Consider the following 20,078-nt stretch of genomic DNA (forward strand, 5'->3'; position numbering starts at 1 on the left):
ATTGAGACCTTATGATACAAACAATTAAAACTGAAGTAAGGGAAAATTGCCTCTACAAAACCTATGGGAAGAAAGATAAAGGGAATCACAGCACCTACCTCTCCCATTCTGTGTTAACTCAACAATATTCCAATTCAGCAGCTCTTCTTTGAGGCTTGTCCTTGTCTGGTTAATGCTCTGCAACTATGAAGCTGAAAAATATATTTTTTTATTTGGAATTTTCATCTCACTAAGGAGGTTTCAGGCCAATCCACATCCAACAATCTGGTCTGAAAACTCTGCTCACTTTTCGATCACAGTGACAAACTTCACCACATTAGCTAAAATAATCCATAACATTCTAAAACAATTAATAACATTCCAAATCAAACAACCCACAACACTCTTAGGAAAAAAAACCTGTCAACCTACTTGCCCCATCTCCCAATGCTAATAGATCCTTTAAAAGATTCCAGGATCTGATCTGCATCTTCACCAAAAACTAATCTGTTCTTTCTTAGGCCATTTCCTTTCTGTGTATCAAGTTTTGTTGAAATTCATCCATTAATTTTTCAGATATGTTATTTACAAACATAAAGAGTAACGGGTGAGAACATTACCTCCTCTTGCTTTCAGTGCCAGAGACAATAAGTGAAGAGGGTATTTAGAGTGAATACTTGTGCCAAGCTGTGTTAACTCAACATTATTACAATGCCACAGCCCTTCACTGAGGCTTTTCCCTGTTGCTTGGTAATTACAAAGCTGAAAAAAAATCATCTTATTAAGAGCTTCCTTCTCAATGAAGAGGCTTCAGATCAATTCACACCCAACAATCTGTTCAGAAAACTCTGCTCATATTTTGACTGTTGTGGCAATTTGTGTAACAACAGCATTCTAAATCAAACAACCTACAACATTCTTTAAAAAAAAGCTTAATTGGCTCCATTTCCGCATTTTAACAGATCCTTTAAAAAAATTCCAAGATCCTGATCTGGATCTGCATCTTCACCACAAAAACAGTTTACTTCTTCCTTGGGCCATACCCTCATGATTCCAGTTTTATTGAAGTCTGTTGGTTAGTTTTTGAGATACATTCAAACGGGTGAAGACATTACCTCCACCTATCTTCAGTGACAGAGGTAACAATAGCAAAAGAACTGAGAGGGAAGAGATGAGAGTATTTCAAGATGCAAGTGGGAGAAGAGCAAAGTCGAGTAAATATTCTTAATCATCGAATTATACAATCTCTATGGTGCAGAAGGAGGCCGTTTGGCCCATTGAGCCTCCATCAACAACAATCGCACCCTATCCCCGTAACCTCACACATTAACCCTGCTAATCCCTCCGAAAGTAGGGTCAATTTAGCATGGTCAGTCAACCTAACCAGCACATCTTTGGACAGTAAGTACATCCTGCAGCCATCTGAGGGACAATTAAGAGGGCGGGAGAAACCAATAGACTGGGACAGGAACATTTTGAGTAGTAACATGGGCATTGCCCAGTTGAGCCGATTGGGCCATTTCTGCAGTGTGCTGGATTGGTGAATTAAGATGGGCCAAATGGCCTTCCTCAGGACAAAGTATCTTGTGACTTTACCCATTGGGTCTGGAGTGCCAAAGTGTATTTTTTTTCTAAGAATATTTCAATAATCAGGAAATACCTTAGTGCTAGGAATGTTTATGTTTTTTTCTCTCACTGAGGCTGTGAGGCTGTAAATTCCGTCCAAAATGCTGTAAACCTGCATTCCTGGCTCTACTGGCTTGAACTTGCTATTTATTCTCACCCTCTGACAAGTTTGTAAAAATATAATCCTGTTTGGATAAAATCAATCAGCGAACAGCAATGTATAGACTCTTACAGTTTCTGCCAAGCCACCCTTTTCTGATTCAGCCTTTCACCATGTGTCTGCGGCTTGGAAAATATTCATTTCCATTTCCGTCTCCAGATCAGCTGCTGCGCTCACACATTCGAAAGGCTTAACGAAAGAAAGAGGCTTCCCCTCCTTTGGAGCAAACTGGCTGATGTAAAAAAAAATTAAAAACCTCAGCAACGTCCTGATCTCCACAAACAAATCTTAATAGTGTCATTGTTCTGTGAATTTCAATAATTGTGCATAGGTACAAGTATTAGAATTTTGTTAGGTGTTTCAAAACTGTCCTGCATATGAACTACCTCACTTCATCAGGTATTAATCACGTTCTTTTAATTATTTTATCCATTAGTGTTGAGTGTGATGTGCAGCACAATGTCTAGTTATAGCTTGTGACAGTATGTAAAGCAATTCTATATACGATTAAACATTCTGTGCATAGCACATTTTGAAACTTGAGGTTTAGATTTTAATGATTCCCTTGTATAATCAGGGTTTGTTTAGTTAACTGTCCTGATTTCTTGGGACATCTGGGAGCAGCCATTACTTCAAAAATTAGGAACGCAAGTCATTATCTGAAAAGGAAGAATGTGCAGGGTTATGGGGAGAAAGCAGGAGAATGATGTAATCCCCATTTGGAGAGCCAATGCAGCCCTGATGGGCCCAATGGCCTCCTGTGTTGTAACAATTCTGGGATTCTGTGAAATATATAATTAACTAGTTTCAAATGCAGCCATTCAATGTTGTTTCAAAGTGCTAACAAGCTGAGTGTCAATAAGATTCAGAACATTTTGAATGCATAGAAATCCGAATACTTCTGCGGAAAGAATGAACATCCCATTAGAGCTAACCACCATATATCATATACTTAGATTCATAGATTTATAGTTTGTAGCACAGAAAGAGGCCATTCGGTCCATCCTGACCACACTAGTCCCATTTACCAGCATTTGGCCCATAGCCCTAGAAGTTACAGCAGTGCAAGTGAATACAGAAATACTACTTCAATGTTATGAGAATTTTTGCCTCCACCACCCTTTCAAGCAGTGAGTCCCAGACTCCCGCCATCCTCTGGGTGAAAATGTTTCTCCTCAATTCCCCTCTTAGCCTTTTATCTCTTACCTTAAACATTTAGTAGATTTTAAGAAGGTGCTTACAAATGAAAAGCTTAATTGTTAAGAACCTTTTCAAAGTAAGCAGGTGCATTTAGCAGAAGATGATGCTGATTTAATTTGATTGGGGGAATGGCCGGTTTTGAGAGTGAGGCAGGTTCCCCATGCAATGTTTTTTCAGACAGCAAACATAATCCTGGAATTTGCTGTAACTTGGGCCTGAATTTCCTCAATCTTTTCTGGCTTGATCAATGTGAGAATTTTGTCACATATCAGAAACAAGAACAGTCACATCAAAGAATGTTCACAAAATCTTTCTAGATGGAAAGTCCTGTCCCTGACTCATTTTGCTTTGGAGTAAGACCAAGGTTTAAAATGTCCCAACTGTTTCAGAATGGGACACGTGGTTTTGGAAAACACAAAATCTTCAGTAACTTTTTTATTTCTCAAACACGCCCTGTTTTTTTTTGCCCTCTAATTAATTCCTTCTCCTCAGGAGGTTATTTTTAAAAACTGAGCACTCCTATAATTATGTCTCTGCATTTCATTCTGGTTTGTGAAACCACTACCCTTCCTTTGCTTTATATGAAAGAAAATAGAATCAGTGCAAGGTGAGGATACTGTTATTCAGCACTGTGTAAAATGATTATCAAAGCATAGAAAAGTATGATTGAGGAGTTTGAATTTTCTAATACAGGCCTTCACACTTCGCCTGCCATACTCCAATCTTCAATCAGTGAACTCAGCCTATCAAGAGTCAAAAGGCTACTGTAAACTTGATTCAATTTTGATTTGATTCATTATTGCCACATATTTTAGTATACAGTGAAAAATATTGTTTCTTGCTTGCTATACAAAGCATACTATGCATAAAGAAGGAAAGGAGAGGGTGCAGAATGTAGTGTTACAGTTATAGCTAGGGTGCTGAGAAAGATCAACTTGGTATATAAGGTAGATCTATTCTAAAGTCTGGCAGCAGGGAAGAAGCTGTTCTTGAGTTGGTTGGTATGTGATCTCAGACTTTTGTATCTCCTTCCCGATGGAAGGAGATGGAATAGGGTATGTCCAGGGTCCTTAATTATGTTGGCTGTTTTCCCGAGGCAGCAGGAAGTGTAGACAGAGTCAATGGATGGGAGGGGCTGGTTTGCGTGGTGGACTGGCCTCATTCATGACCGTTTGTAGTTTCTTGTGGTCTTGGACAAAGCAGAGGTCATACCAAACAGTGATCCAACCAGAAAGAAGACTTCCTATGGTGCATCTGTAAACATTGGTGAGAGGCATAGCGAATATGCTGAATTTCCTTAGCCTCCTGAGAAAGTAGAGGTGTTGGTGAACTTTCTTAACTATAGCATTGGCGTGGAAGGATCAAGACTGGTTGTTGGTGATTGGGACACCTAGAAATTTGAAGCTCTTGACCATTTCCAACATCCCCGTTGATATAGACAGGGGTGTGTCCTCCTATACGCTTCCTAAACGCTATCTCCTTTTTGTTGACATTGAGGGAGAGATTACTGTCATGCATGAGTTTACCAGATTTTCTATCTCTTTCCTGTACTCCATTTCATCATTGTTTGAGATCCAATCCACTATGATGGTGTCATCAACAGACTTAAAAATCAAGTTGGAGGGGAATTTGGCCATGCAGTCATAGGTGTATAAGGAGCTGAGGACACAGCCTTATGGGGCACTGGTGTTGAAGACAATCGTGGAGAAGGTGTTGTTGCCTATCCTTACTGATTGCAGTCTGTGGGTTAGGAAATCTGGGATTCAGTCACAGTGATTTATGTACCAGGAGCGTACTAATTATGTACTAATGAACTGACATTAAACAAAGTTCTATTCTAAATTAAAAGCTCTTAATAGGAGAACTATTTCCAATGAAAGGTTTTGCCAAGAAAGTGGCACCTTCCCTTTAAAATGCAATGATCAAGTAACACTTTAGTCACTTTGCTGTGTTTCTTATATAGAGTTTAAATTTATTCAACAAGGTAAGAGTTAACACAGTGTGCATAACAAGGGGATTTCTGTACCAACGAGTGGGATTCTCTCCCATGTAGGAATTTGCAATTAATTACAAAATGAAGCTCCAGTGGTAATTCATACTTGATGAAGGACACAGACTCACATCCATGGTTCTCTACATGCAGAGTTTCAGATTTCAGACATGATTTAGAGCCCAACTGGAGACTTTCCCATTACGTACAGTATCCAATTATAGTGAAGTATTGGTAAAGAATTGGGAACTACACACATTTAATCAATGATTCTTTTTGTTGTTGCTTTGACAGTGGAGCACAATGAAGATGTTTTTCACCATAAGGCGCAGTGGAAAGAATTTAAGTTCGATTTAACTCAAATTCCTCAAGGTGAAATCGTCACTGCAGCAGAGTTTAGGATCTACAAAGGAGCAAACGACAATTTCCATGGAAACATGACCCTCCACATCACAATTTACCAAGTATTGCAGGTGCCCCAGGACAGGTTAGTGTTTGTCATATGTTGTTTATGCAGTCATATAATCTGCAGTTTATAACTGTGAAGCTAATTATGCCCTCCTGCCCACAACTAGAAAATGTTATATTATTTGTTAACATTTTCATAAAATTATTTACCAAGTAGTTTTACCCCCATCTGCCTGAAGGCCACTGGTGAGGTACATTCTACAGATATTCCCACTACTTGTGCAAATCCAAACAACAAGCGTAACTGAGCGTGACTCAAGTAATAAGCCAATAAGACATAAGAACAGAATTCGGCCACTCGGCCCATCATGTCTGCTCTGCCATTCAATCATGGCTGATACTCTTCTCATCCTAATTCTCCTGCCTTTTCCCCATAACTCCTGATCCCCTTATTAATCAAGAATCTATCTATCTCTGTCTTAAAGATACTCAATGACCTGGCCTCCACTTCTGCAGCCTTCTGCAGCAAAGAGTTTCACAGATTCACCAGTCTCTGGCTGAAGAAATTCCTCCTCATCTCTGTTTTAAAGGATTGAACCTTTAGCCTGAGGTTGTACCCTCTAGTTCTAATTTTTCCTACTAATGGAAACATTACCTCCATATCCACTCTATTCAGGCCTCGCAGTATACTGTAAGTTTCAATAAGATGCCCCCTCATCCTTCTAACCCCAATGAGTACAGACCCAGAGTCCTCAATTGTTCCTCATACGACAAGCTCTTCATTCCAGGGATCATTCTTATGAACTTCTTCTGGACCCTTTCCCAGGCCAGCACATCCTTCCTTAGATATGGGGTCCAAGACTGCTCACAACACTCCAAATGGGGTCTGACCAGTGCCTTATAAGCCACAGAAGTACATCGCTACACTTCTGTTCTAGCCCTCTCGACATGAATGCTAACATTGCATTTATCTTCCAAACTGCATTAAGAGAATCTTGAGCAAGGACTCCCAATAAATGTCAATAATGAATTAATGATAAGGAAAGGCCAATGCATTTCACACCTTTCCTGGAAATGGAAATAAAATCCAGACTGATGTAAAATAGGCTACCAATTCCCCACCATAAAGGATGAGTTTTCAGAATACTTGGAAATGCACAGTAAGATATGGTGAAGTCAGTATGGTTTCAAGGGGAGGTCATGCCTGACAAATCTGTTATAATTCCTTGAGAAGTTAATGAGCAAGTTAGACAAAAGAGAGTCAGTGGATATTGTCTACTTGGATTTCCAGAAGGCCTTTGAAAAGGTGCTACTCGGGGGCTGCTGAGTAAGATGAGAACCCATGGTGCTGGAGGCAAGTTACTAGCATGGATAGAAGATTGGCTGACTGGTAGAAGGCAGAGAGTGGGAATAAAGGAATCCTTTTCAGGATGGCAGTCAGTGACTAGTGGAGTTCTGCAGGGGTCCGTGTCAGGACCATAACATTTCCCACTATACATAAATGATCTGGATGAAGGAACTAATGGAATTGTGGCTAAGTTTGCAGCTGATACAAAGATAGGAGGAGGGAGAGGTAGAATTGAGGAATTGGGAAGGCTGCAGAAAGACTTGGACAGGTCAGGGGAGTGGGCAAAAAAAATCAGATGGAATACAACATGGGAAAGTTTGAGCTTATCAACTTTCATAGGAAGAATAGAGGTGTAGACTATTTTCTAAATGGGGAGAGAGTTCAGAAATCAGAAACTCAAAGGGACTTAGGAATCTTAGTTCAAGATTCTCTTAAGGTTAATTTGCAGGCTGCCTTGGTAGTTAGGAAAGCAAATGCAACGTTAGCATTCATTTTGAGACGACTAGAATACAAAAGCAAGGATATACTGCTAAGGCTTTATATTTAGAATATTTCAAGAAAATTTGGACCTGTATCTAAGGAAGGATGTACTGGCCTTGGAGAGGGTACTGAAGAGGTTCATGAGAATGATCCCAGGAATTAAAAGTTTGACATATGAAGAGCATCTTAGGACTCTGGCCTGTACTTGACGGAGTGTAGAAGGATTGAAAATCATGGAATAACACAAGGCTTGGATAGAATGGACATGGAGAAGATGTTTCCAATAGTCAGAGAGACTAGGACCCAAGGGCACAGCTTCAGGGTAAAGAGATGACCGTTTAGAGCTGAGATGAGGAAGAATTTCTTCAACAGAGAGTGGTGAATCTGTGGAATTCACTGTCATAGAGGGCTGTGGGTGCCAGATCATTGACTGCATTTAAGGCAGAGATAGATCGGTTCTTGATTGTTAAAAAGATCAAGGGTTACAGGGAAAAAAGTGGAAGAATGGAGCTGAGAAACTAATCAGACATGATTTAATGGTGGAACAGACTCAATGGGCCAAATGACCTAATTCATTCATGTTGAAAACTGGTCTTAGCTGGATACACCATCTCTCAAATCCCAGAATTATCCTCAGTGTGATTGGATTCTTCAACCAATAGCTGAGTCTGATCCCGACATCATCTGACATCTGTGCACTATCCAGAGACCATTGAGGAACGGGGACTGCAGTCAATATTTCTCTTCCCGACTCATTGCCGGTGAGATTGTCTGTAACAACTGATTTAACTCTGATTTAGATCAGCTAACTCCAAACATGCTGGGGATTGAACCTGGGACTTTTCTACTCCAGAAGCCATTGCACAGACAAGCTAAGTCACTAGGCTGTCCCATTTCAGAGCATCCTTCAGTGAGTAAGTTTTATTGATGTAATCCTAATGTCCCCAAGAGTAGGTGTGTTGCTGATGGCCTAGAGAGATGGAGTCAGGACATGAGTCATTGGGTCAAGATGGTCAGCAGAGAGAAAGATGCTTATTCATAGTAATGGAGTCAAAGAGGAGGAGGCCAACCTAATCCCATATTATGCATGTCTTAGCAGCTGGTTCCAGAGGTCAGCAAAACTGATACAAGGTCAAAACTGAATATATTTAGTAAAACTACTGGGAAGAAAAAATGGTCAGTAGCATACCAACATTTAAGTGATGTGAACATAGCTCATATTTTTTTCAAAAAAAAGGCATAGAAAGCTAGACATACATGGCAAGCATCTGAGAGAAAAGGCTTGATTAACATTTTGGGTGGGACTCTTCATCAGAGCTGTTATTTGCATTTTTGTTTCTTTTTATAACTGTTAATCAGTAAGTTGTTACCTCCCCTCAGGAGACCAACAAAACGTTTATTGAAAATAGCATTTCCTGGGTAGAGCAAGCGGCAGAGATAAAATCATGGGATCAAAGGAGTCTCAGGGAGGCAGTCTAGTCATTCGTGCTGAAAACTGGTCTGACAGGCAGACAGTCAAGAGTTCAAGTCCTAAGGCTATCTAACGCCCGGATGAGTTTTCAGGCTGTTTTTTTTTCTCTCATAGGTTGATGTCCAGTTCACCATTTTGTATGGCAGTGTCCACCTCTAAAGGGAGGGATAACCTTACTCCAACAGCACTGGTAGAGGTTATGTCAGTTGCACAGAGGAGTATTTGTAAGAGCAGAGAGCCCATGAATGATGTGAACCCATATATAAACATGAGTAAAATATAGAAAATCAACATTTATTTGATATTTCTCTTTGGATTTCCATTCTTAAAAGGACTCCCACACACAATCTGATTCCCACAGGCTGTGAGAATGGATGAAATCAGCTGTTCTCTCTTCAGCTGCTTCCCACGCCATTCTTGCCAGAATTTGAATAGTGTGGTATGGTGTGGGATTCTGTGTCAGCAAATATTTGGTCACCACCCCCTACCCCCAACTCCCCCCCCCACCCCCACAAAATATTAACCATAACTGGAAACCAAACTTGTTTGTGTCATGAAGCAACAGTCTGCAGCCATGCTACTTGGCACTCAGGGATAAAATCTTCACTCTTGCCTTCCAGAAAAAAAACCTTGCCCAATGGGGCTGCATGTTTGGGAAATGGGTTCTGACTCTGGTTTGTCTGTGCCTCATTTCCTGCTGCATACTCCCACAGTAATGAAGCTTCACACTAAGAACGTCAATCTGCAGCTTATCTTTATTTATTCAAGTGATCCCTCTTGTATGTAGTTTGCAGTAACTGAACTCCCTTAATTTTGGTGAAAGCAAATTGCTGTGGATGCCAGAATCTGAAACAAAAACAGATAATGCTGGAAAAACTCAGCATGTCTGTGGGGAGAGAACGGTGACACAGTAGTTAGCATTGCTGCCTCACAGCACCAGGGACCAGGGTTCAATTCCAGCCTCAGGTAACTGTGTGGGGTTTGCACATTCTCCTTGTGTCTGTATGGGTTTGCTCCAGTTTCCTCCCACAATCTAAAGATGTGCAGGTTGGGTGCATTTGCCATGGTAAATGTGCAAGGTTATGGGAAAAGGGCCTGGGTAAGATGCGGAGTTGATGCACCCTCGATAGAATTCATAAGAAATAGAAATAGGAGCAGGAGTAGGCCATCTAGCCCTTCGAGCCGGCCCCGCCATTCAATAAGATCATGGCTGATCTGAAGTGGATCAGTTCCACTTTCCTGCTTTCTCCCCATAACCCTTAATCCCCTTGCCTACCAAAAACCTATCTACCCATGTCTTAAATATATTTAGCTGAATGGCCGCCTCCTGCACTGTAGGGATTCTATGATTCTAACATTTCGAATCTGAAGTGCGAAACGTTCTCTCATCTGAGAGATGCTGTCAAATCCGTTGAGATTTTCCAGAATTTTCTGTTTTTGTCCTTTTATTTTGGTATTGAATAAATCATGATTCACTTTAAAATAAAATTATATGTCTCTATGACATTGTACTGAATTATGATGAAGGCTTTTAAATCCCTGTTTTAAAAAGATGAGGGCATATCTGGCCCGATTGTTCCAATAAGGTTTGAGTATTAAAGTATTTTAATTATTGAACTTGCTAAAGAAAAGGACAACTTTGTTGGACTTTTAGTTCACATCAAAACATTGCTATATTCCTTGAGGGTTAATCAAGAAAGGACAATTAAAAACTGTATGCTTGAAGTTTGTTACAATGAAATACGTTGTATGTAAAAATGCAGTGAGTTTAAAAATAGTTGCGAGGAAATGGCTGGTGGTAATGCCAAGAATTGTCAATTGCAGAGAAGGGTTTTGCTGCAGGTTTGAGGAGGAAACATGGGCAGAATTGAAATGAAGGAGAGAGTTGAGAGTACCACAGCTTGAGATTGCTACTTGGGAGAAACTTGGCAAGATTCTGACAACTGGAATCTGGGCAGTTGTTATGGGGAATAGGGGAGTGCATGGGGGAGACAGTTCTTTCCCTTTTTTCAACAAAATATTTTTAGCTCACAACAAGTTGAAGTAAGAAGGAGAAACAGTCTCCCTTCAATTCCAGCACCTCCCCCCACAAAAACACATTGGTGACTGCTAAATATTGTTTATGAAAAACGTTCTCCAATGTTAACAGGATCACCCTGAACCTGCATAATTGCACGTACTACAGGTCAAAAAAGCTTCAGCTTTAGATAGCAAGTGAATGTGTCTCTGGAATATTGCTGGACTCATCTCGGTCTCCAGTTGACAGCTTGTGTTAACTATATGAGAGATTCCATTCATTTGCCAATCTATGGAGCGCAAGAGAGCATGCTTTAATCTGAGGTGCCACACTCAGCGCTTTCTGTTATTTCTTCATGTCAGTACTTGAACCTAGAATGCTGCAAATAGCAACAATCAGAGTCCATCACTTCATTTTACCCACGTGCACGGTTCTTCAGAGCTCCTTTTGAAAAGGATTTGATAATGTAACTTTCAAAACTAAATACTGATTTGAAAGCACAATAGAATTTTCATGAAAACCCTCACAAAAGCATATTTGTGACTCTAACCTCCGTACATTTCTCAAATTTTCAAACCAATTGATTGCCTTTTTAGATGTGTTTTTCTTAACATATACGTCCTAATTGGTGTTAAACTTCCATTTGTTCCTCCAGTGAAAATGTTTATGTTTGTATAATAGGTTAAGCATAGCAAAACATCACAAGGCACTTCACAGAAGTGCAGCCAAATGTTTGACATTTAGCTGGATAAGAACAGGTGAAGAGGTAGATTTTAGGAAAGGTCGTAAAACAGGAAAGGGGCAGGAGGTGTTTAGAGAGGGAATTCTAAATCTTAGAGTCACGGCAGCTGAAAGGATGGTTTTCAATGGCTGAGAGATTAAAATCATAGTTGTGCAAGAAGCCTGAATTGAAGGTACACAGAGATTTTTGGATGGTTGGAGGATGCTGGAGAAAATAGTGGAGATAGGGAGAGGAAAATCCATGCAGGCATTTGAAAACAAGGACAAGAACTTTAAAATGGAAGTATTACCAGACTGGGAGCCAATATAACTCAGCAAGCATGGGATGGTGGGTGTACAGGATTTGATGTGAGTTAAAATATGGACAACAGAGTTTTGGATGAATGCAAGTTTATGGAAGGCAGAAAATGGGAGACCATTGAAATGGTCAAGACCAGAGATAACAGAGGCATGGATAATGGTTTCACAGCTGAGAATCTGACACAAAGGAGAAGACAGGTGACATGCAGCAGGAAGTTTTGAATAGATAGCATGAAGCTCGTTTCAACTCCAAAGTAGACGTCAAAGTTGCAAACAGTCCGGTTCATCCTCAAACAGTTTGCAGAGAGAGGGGTGGACCAGCTGGCTTAGAAAGTGAGATGGTGACAGGGGTTGAAGGAAATTATTCCTGTTATCCCAGTATTTAGTTAGTATTTGGTTAAGCAGTGTGACAAATCAGAGATAGCAGAAAGGTAAAGCCAGGTGATGATGACACCAAACTGGGTGTCGTACGTGTGGAACTTATATTTTCAACTGGTGGTGCTGTAGGGCAGGATGTAAATAAATAGTGGAAGTTAAGAATGGATTATTGGGGGACCCGGGAGTTAATGGCACAAGACCAGAAAGAGAAGACATAACTGAGGATTACCAGCTAGAAATGGAGAGATGAGACTGAAGCAGGTAAGGCTAATCCCACCAAACTGGATGACGGAGCAGAATTATGCCATCGACCATATGAACTGTGGTTGGCAGGTTAACAAGGCTCAGGGACAATTATACCACTTTCAGGAGTATCATTTACTATGTTTATGAGAATCAGTTGCCACATTTAGGAGGGATAGCTTGCCGCGTTTAGGAGTCAGGGCTGTTTCATTTCTGATATGGGGTGGAAATCTAATTGGATATGCTCGAACACCAAGTTGAGGGAAAGATGGATACAAGTCTGAGATGTAACCAGGGTTTTGTTCAAGATTTTTGGAGAGGAAGAGACAATTTGAGGTGGGGGACAATAGTTTGTATAGTTTGTGGGGTCAATGAGAATATTTTGAGGAGGATAGTCATGAGAGCAGATGTGGAAGGGTGTAGAACAGCACCTAAGGAGAAGGAACCATGTGGAGGCCAGGAAGGGAAGTTGGTGTTCAGCAGTTTGTCAGGAATAGATTCACAGCAGCAGGAGTTGTATCTTGTGGACAAGATGAGCTTGAAGCAGGCATCAGGGGTGATAGGCAAGAGGGAAGCTCATTCAGGACTGGGGATAGGGAGTATTTGGGGAGATTTGACTCTGTGGGCTGGGAAGGGAAGGAAGCAGCAAAGACAGCTGAACAGATGGTTTCAATATCAGTTATAACACAGTCCATGAGCTCCTCAAACTTCTTGTTCTGGACTGTCCAAGTGAATTGAATTCAAAGTCTTTACCCATTCAAATGTATTAATTATCATCCTTGATCACATCTTGTCTGGCTAATTATGCTCCTGCTCTCCCCAGCTCCTCTATATGTCTCCCTCTTGTTCCCCTAGGCAACTGCAAGTGTGGTCACTGGTCACCTAGGGTGGAATAATTAAAATCTAGGGGGCCAGAATTAAAGGAGCAGAGATATTTTAGAGGGTTGCAAAATGAAATATTGTTTAAAGTTGAAAATACATTCATTGCTGATGCAAATTCTAAGGTTTACAAATCAAGAATGTGTCTAAGTGGATTGTTCAGAACAAGGCAGAAGCTGGGCTAATGGTAAAGGTTATTTGATTTGGATAGTTGTAGAGAGAAAGTGAGAAAGGTGTCTGTAAGGTATTTCCTCAGAAAACAGTTGTTACATCGTGTAAAATAAATAAGTACAGGTGGACAGACAGACCAGGATAAATGGTGCTTGCTAATAGGGCCTCATAGCAGCTGAGCACATTTGCATGTACTGACTGCCTCTCTATCATTGAGTGGGAAGCTTTACAAAATTTACCCTATAACCTCGCAATGGTATCACAGCTGAACACCTTCAAAGCCCATCTGTTTAGACAATGAGTGAAGGCCAAAAAAATGATATGCACCTAAATCTTAACAGGATCAATTAACTTGCATTTTTCCTGCTGTATGCACTTTTACAGCAACATTTAGTAATGTTGCTACAAGGTTTTCTTTAAATAATTACACTTCAGATGATGCATTTTATTTAGGACCTCCTTCCAAACTTTAATAATGGTACAGGTTTACCAGAATTTCCACTATTCATAATAATTATGAAATAATTAAGTAAAAGGACCGATGATGTAAGTGTTCAAAATATAGAACTGAATAGTTCAAAATTTCAACATGAAAAGTTTCATTTCCCATCTGTAACATGTCGTACTTGTTAAATAAACAGTAAATTGAACACAACAACATATACTGTGTTTTCAGGAAAGCTTTCTCAGAAAATGGAAAGATCATGTCTTATGCTCATCCACTGCTGGCCCTGCACCCGCCTTTGCTCCCCTGCATCCCTCCTTACTCCCCTACAACCTCCCTCCCCTTTCACTTCTCCTTTAAGGGGCTTGTTGAAACCTATAGGATAGGATTTTCCAGCACTTTCAGAGTGGAGTACCTTCCAGACCTGCTGAAGGTGACCCCCCTGCCTCAGCTGGTCCCCTGTCAGTGGGACAGGTGAACCACACAAAGCACTATAGATAGAAAAGTGCTGGAAAATCTCAAGGTCTGACAGCATCAGTGGAGAGAGAGTAGAGCCAACATTTTGAGTCTAGATGACCCTTTGTCAGGGCTCAGCCTGCTGAGATTTTCCAGCATTTTTCTGCTTTTGTTTCGGATTTCAGCATCCACTACATTTTGCTTTTATTAAATACTGTAAATGTCGACGGGACTGGAAGATCCTGCTGGCAGCCAATGGAGAGCTGCCTCCACTACTGGAAATCATGGAGTGCAGGGGCTGGTTAATCCCATCCAAAGTTTTTGATCATCTGACTTTATGTCTCCTTACGTGGCTCAATGTCATATAGAACATTGAACAAAGAACAGTACAGCACAGTACAGGCCTTTTGGCCCTCAATGTTGTGCCAAGCTATGTCCAAACCCAAGATCAAGCTATCTCACTCCCCATAATTCTGGTGAGCTCCATATGTCTATCCAATAACTGCTTGAAAGTTCCTAAAATGTCTGACTCCACTATCACAGCAGGCAGTCTATTCCACACCCCAACCACTCTGAGTAAAGAATCTACCTCGGACATCCCTCCTATATCTTTCTCCATGAACCTTATAGTTTTGCCCCCTAGTAACAGCTACACCCACCCAAGGAAATAGTCTCTGTGTGTCCACTCTATCTATCTCCCTCATCATCTTATAAACTTCTAAGTCACCTCTCATCCCCCTCCACTCTAAAGAGAAAAGCCCCGGTTCCCTCAACCTTTCCTCATAAGACCTACCCTCCAAACCAGGCAACATCCTGGTAAATCTCCTCTGCACTCTCTCCAATGCTTCCACATCCTTCTAATAGTGAGGTGACCAGAACTGAACACAACATTCCAAATGTGGTCTCACAACGTCTGGTATAGTTGCAGCATAACCCCACAGCTCTTAAACTCAAACCCCCTGTTAATAGACGCTAACACACTATAAGCCTTCTTCACGGCTCTATCCATGTTTTGTATAATGTTCCTGTGAAGTGCCTGAGGATATTCTATGACATTAAGGGTGTTAAATGAGTACAAGTTGTTTGTTGTTTATGAGGTCATGGGTCAAGATATTTATTACTTAAGATCCTACATGACTGGCTGAAATTTATTTTATTAATTTTCAATCGCTTACAGAGAACCAGAGCTCCTCCTGTTGGATGATCAGGAAGTGTGGCCGACAGAAGAGGGGTGGCTGGAGTTTGACATCACAGCAACAAGTAATGATTGGCTGATGAATCCTCATTATAATCTGGGCCTGCGTCTTTGTGTGGAGACTGAGGAAGGTATTGTATTTAAGTGTCAGATTCAGTATGTTCCAGTCACCTATTAATAACACACACTATTTTGCTCTACAATTGCACTGTTATTACTGAGTATTTGTCTGAAGAAATCTCCCTGCCAGCTCTCTGCCCACACATATCTCTAAATTTGATATTGTCAGCTCTTGTCCTGGAGTATTCCTGTAATGGAAATGTTAGCTTAAAGTTACTGCTTGAATCTGTCATAAGGAAGTGAATGGGTGGCTCAGGGGTTGGTGTGGGAGGAATGGGTTTGAATTTATGGGGCATTGGCACCAGTATTGGGGTAGGTGGGACCTGTTCGGGCGGGATGGGGTTGGTCTGAACCGTGCTGGGACCAGAGTGCTGGCGAATCGAGTAAAGAGGACTGTAGACAGGGCTTTAAACTAATTAGGGGGGGGGAGGGTGTGAGGGTAGGTGATGTTACGAGGTCTAAAGTTAAGGAGAGGGTACAGGTAAGGGAAGAGGCCGAGGATGTCCCAATAATAGAGGGAGTAGGGGGCGTGAGTATAGTTGGTGGCGTTGCGGCAAATAGGGTCCAGGTGAAGGCTGGGATGAAAGCACTTTATCTGAATGCACGAGGCATTCGGAATAAAGTGGATGAGCTGGTGGCGCAGATCGACACAAATGGATACGATCTGGTGGCCATTACAGAGACGTGGCTGCAGGGTGACAGGGACTGGGAGCTGAATGTACAGGGCTATCAAGTGTTTAGGAAGGATAGGCAGGAGGGAAAAGGGGGGGGGCGGCGTAGCTCTGCTGATTAAGGATAGCATCACGGTGGTAGCAAGGGATGATATTGGAGCCAAGGAGCAGAGGGTGGAATCGTTGTGGGTGGAGATTAGGAACAGCAAAGGGAGGAAGACGCTGGTGGGTGTCGTCTATAGGCCCCCGAATAATGATCTGGAGGTGGGGCGGGCTGTTAACGCGCAAATAAGTGCGGCATGCAGGAATGGGACGGCTGTAGTTATGGGGGATTTCAATCTGCATATTGATTGGTCGACCCATGTTGGATGCGGGGGGCTCGAGGAAGAGTTCTTGGAATGCTGCCGGGATAGTTTCCTCGAACAGTATGTGTTGGAGCCGACGAGGGAGCGAGCTATCTTAGATCTGGTGCTATGTAATGAGGCGGGTAGAATTAGGGACCTTGTGGTGAAGGATCCTCTTGGGGAGAGTGATCATTGTATGGTGGAGTTTCTGGTGCAGATGGAGGAGGAGAAAGTGGGTTCCCGGACACGCGTCCTTTGTTTGAATAGAGGGGAGTACGGTAGGATGAGAGAAGAATTGGCGAATGTGGACTGGGGGAGCGCGTTGGAGGGAGGGTCTGTTGAGGAGCAGTGGAGGATCTTTAAGGAGATCTTTCTTGGTGCTCAGTGGAAATTTATTCCGATGGTCAAAAAGGATAGTAGGAGGAGAGGTAATAAGCCATGGATAACGAAGGAGGTGAAGGAAAGTGTTAAACTAAAAGCGGAGGAATTTAGAGTAGCTAAGAGTAGTGGGCGAGAAGAGGATTGGGAGAGGTTTAAATATCAACAAAGATTGACAAAGAAGTTGATAAAGAAGAGTAGGAGAAACTATGAAGCTGGGCTAGCGCTTAATATAAAAAAGGATAGCAAGAGTTTTTATAAATATATAAAAAGGAAGAGGCTGGCTAGGGTGAATGTTGGTCCTTTAGAGGATGAGAAAGGGGACCTAGTGGTAGGGGATGGGGATATGGCTAAGGTATTGAATAACTTTTTTGTTTCTGTCTTCACGGAGGAGGACGTGAATAATTTGCCGGGTGTTAGCGATGGAAAGGTGGTAGGACTGAAGGGTCTTAATGACATTACTATTACTAGAAAGGCGGTGCTCGACAGACTGGAGGGGCTGATTGTGGACAAGTCCCCAGGACCGGATGGAATGCATCCGAGGGTTCTGAAAGAAATGGCGGAGGTGATAGTGGATGCCTTGGTGGTTATTTTCCAAACGTCGCTGGATTCCGGGGAAGTGCCGGATGATTGGAAAACGGCTAATGTTACGCCGTTGTTTAAGAAGGGTGCCAGGCAAAAGGCGGGGAATTATAGGCCGGTTAGTTTAACGTCTGTGGTAGGTAAAATGTTAGAATCTGTCATTAAGGAGGAAATTGCGAGGCATCTTGAAGGGAATTGCTTGATAGAGCAGACGCAGCACGGTTTCATTAAAGGGAAGTCGTGTCTGACAAATTTACTGGAGTTCTATGAGGATGTGTCTAGGGCGGTGGATAGAGGAGAGCCGGTGGATGTGGTCTTTCTAGATTTTCAGAAGGCATTTGACAAAGTGCCTCACAAGAGGTTATTGCAGAAGGTCGAGGGACATGGAGTTGGGGGTAGGGTGTTAGCGTGGATAGAGGATTGGTTGTCAAATAGGAGGCAGAGAGTAGGGGTCAACGGGTGCTATTCGGATTGGCGGATGGTGACTAGTGGAGTGCCCCAGGGGTCGGTGCTGGGGCCTCAGCTTTTTACCATTTATATAGATGATCTGGAGGAGGGAACCGAGTGTAGAGTGTCGAAATTTGCTGATGACACCAAGATTGGGGGAACGGCAAATTGTGCAGAGGGTGTGGAGAGTCTACAGAAGGATCTAGATAGGCTGGGCGAATGGGCCAGGAAATGGCAAATGGAATTTAATGTTGGCAAGTGTGAGGTGGTCCACTTTGGTAGGAAGAATGGTAGGAAGGACTATTACTTACGGGGCGAAAAACTGCAGCAGGTGACGGTGCAGAGGGACCTCGGGGTCCTTGTGCATGAGTCGCAAAAACCCAGCTTGCAGGTGCAGCAGGTGGTCAGGAAGGCGAATGGGATGCTGGCCTTCATAGCGAGGGGGATTGAATATAAAAGTAGGGAGGTCTTGCTGCAGCTGTATAGGGCATTGGTGAGGCCGCAGCTGGAGTACTGTGTGCAGTTTTGGTCGCCGCACCTGCGCAAAGATATTTTGGCCTTGGAGGGAGTGCAGAGGAGGTTTACTAGACTGATACCAGAGTTGAGGGGGTTGAGCTATGAGGAGAGGCTGAATAAACTGGGCTTGTACTCGTTAGAGTTTAGAAGAATGAGGGGAGATCTCATTGAGACGTATAAGATGATGAATGGGATGGATAGGATAGAGGTGGAAAGACTCTTCCCACTCAGAAAGGATAATAGGACTAGGGGGCACAGCCTCAAGATAAAAGGGGGGCGGTTTAGAATGGAGTTGAGGAGGAACTTCTTCACTCAAAGGGTGGTGAATCTCTGGAATTCTCTGCCCGTTGAAGTGGTGGAGGCTGCCTCGCTAAATATTTTTAAGATGCGGGTTGATGGGTTTTTGATAGGAGAGGGGATTAAGGGTTATGGGGAGAGGGCGGGAAAGTGGAACTGAGCAGCGACAGATCAGCCATGATCTTATTGAATGGCGGGGCAGGCTCGAAGGGCTGGATGGCCTACTCCTGCTCCTATTTCTTATGTTCTTATGTTCTTATATGAAAATGTCATGGTCTATAACGTGATTTTAGGATGCACATAGTTCTTAACCAACTATACATCTGGTTATTAACATGTAATTACACCAGATTATCTTTCTCGACTCATTAGCAATGGAGCTGAGCGTCAGAAGAACTGACTCCTAAAGCTGTCTATTCACACTGCACTGACAGGTGGAAACATGGCTGTAACAGTGATTCTGTCTCCATGTCCTAATTATTTTCAACAATTATTACCACCATTTGGGCTTCTCCTAATTATGTTTTAAAGGCACACCAAATAAAAAGCAGCAGAGGTGTCAACTGCATCTCTCTGTACTTTATAAATACTCTGAGCTTTCTTTCATTCTTGGCAGTGGCCCTGCACCCTGCAGCACTACCCAGGAATGATCTCCCTCTTGCTCCCCTCTGGTGAATACTGCACTCTCCTGAGCTGCTTTGGGTGTACTGCTCGCCAACTCTGCACCTTCAGAGCCAGTTGTGCTTCACGCTGTTCTGACATCATGCGGCCATGGATGTATTTTGTTTATACGTGGGGTGATGAGGTGGGCACAGTAAGAAGTCTCACAACATCAGGTTTAAGTCCCACAGGCTTATTTGGAATTATGAGCTTTTGGAGCGCTACTCCTTCCTCAGGCTAGTGCTTTCTTGCACCTTTGTAGAAACTTGATATCTGTATTGGTATGCGCTATCTTCTTGGAAATCCTCTCAACTTTGAGCCAGCAGTTTACAGTGTCAGTGGTAGCCATGATGTGGAGATGCCGGCGTTGAACTGAGATGGGCACAGTAAGAAGTCTCGCAGCACCAGGTTAAAGTCCAACAGGTTATTATGGAGCAGCAATAAGGAACAACGCTCCAAAAGTTCATGATTCCAAATAAACCTTTTGGACTTTAACCTGATGTTGTGAGAGTTTTTACTGTTCCCGCCCCAATTGGTTACGAATACAAGAGGACATGATTTAAGGGTGAGGGGGGA

The 20,078-nt window shown here is 42.3% G+C and overlaps 1 protein-coding gene across 2 annotated transcripts in view; it reads left to right on the top strand.

Annotated features, from left to right (window-relative positions):
* LOC145357721 (bone morphogenetic protein 7-like) overlaps nucleotides 1-20,078 on the top strand; it is a 64,710-nt gene that overhangs the window by 29,542 nt on the left and 15,090 nt on the right. For both annotated transcript variants that reach the window (XM_080211145.1, XM_080211146.1), the window contains exons 2-3: nucleotides 5,250-5,442; nucleotides 15,470-15,618. In XM_080211145.1, the coding sequence (XP_080067271.1) occupies nucleotides 5,250-5,442; nucleotides 15,470-15,618 (342 nt within the window). The remainder of the gene's footprint in view (nucleotides 1-5,249; nucleotides 5,443-15,469; nucleotides 15,619-20,078) is intronic.

The sequence above is a fragment of the Carcharhinus amblyrhynchos genome, chromosome 24, assembly GCF_965287045.1.
Source record: "Carcharhinus amblyrhynchos chromosome 24, sCarAmb.v2.hapA, whole genome shotgun sequence".
Lineage (NCBI taxonomy): Eukaryota > Metazoa > Chordata > Chondrichthyes > Carcharhiniformes > Carcharhinidae > Carcharhinus > Carcharhinus amblyrhynchos.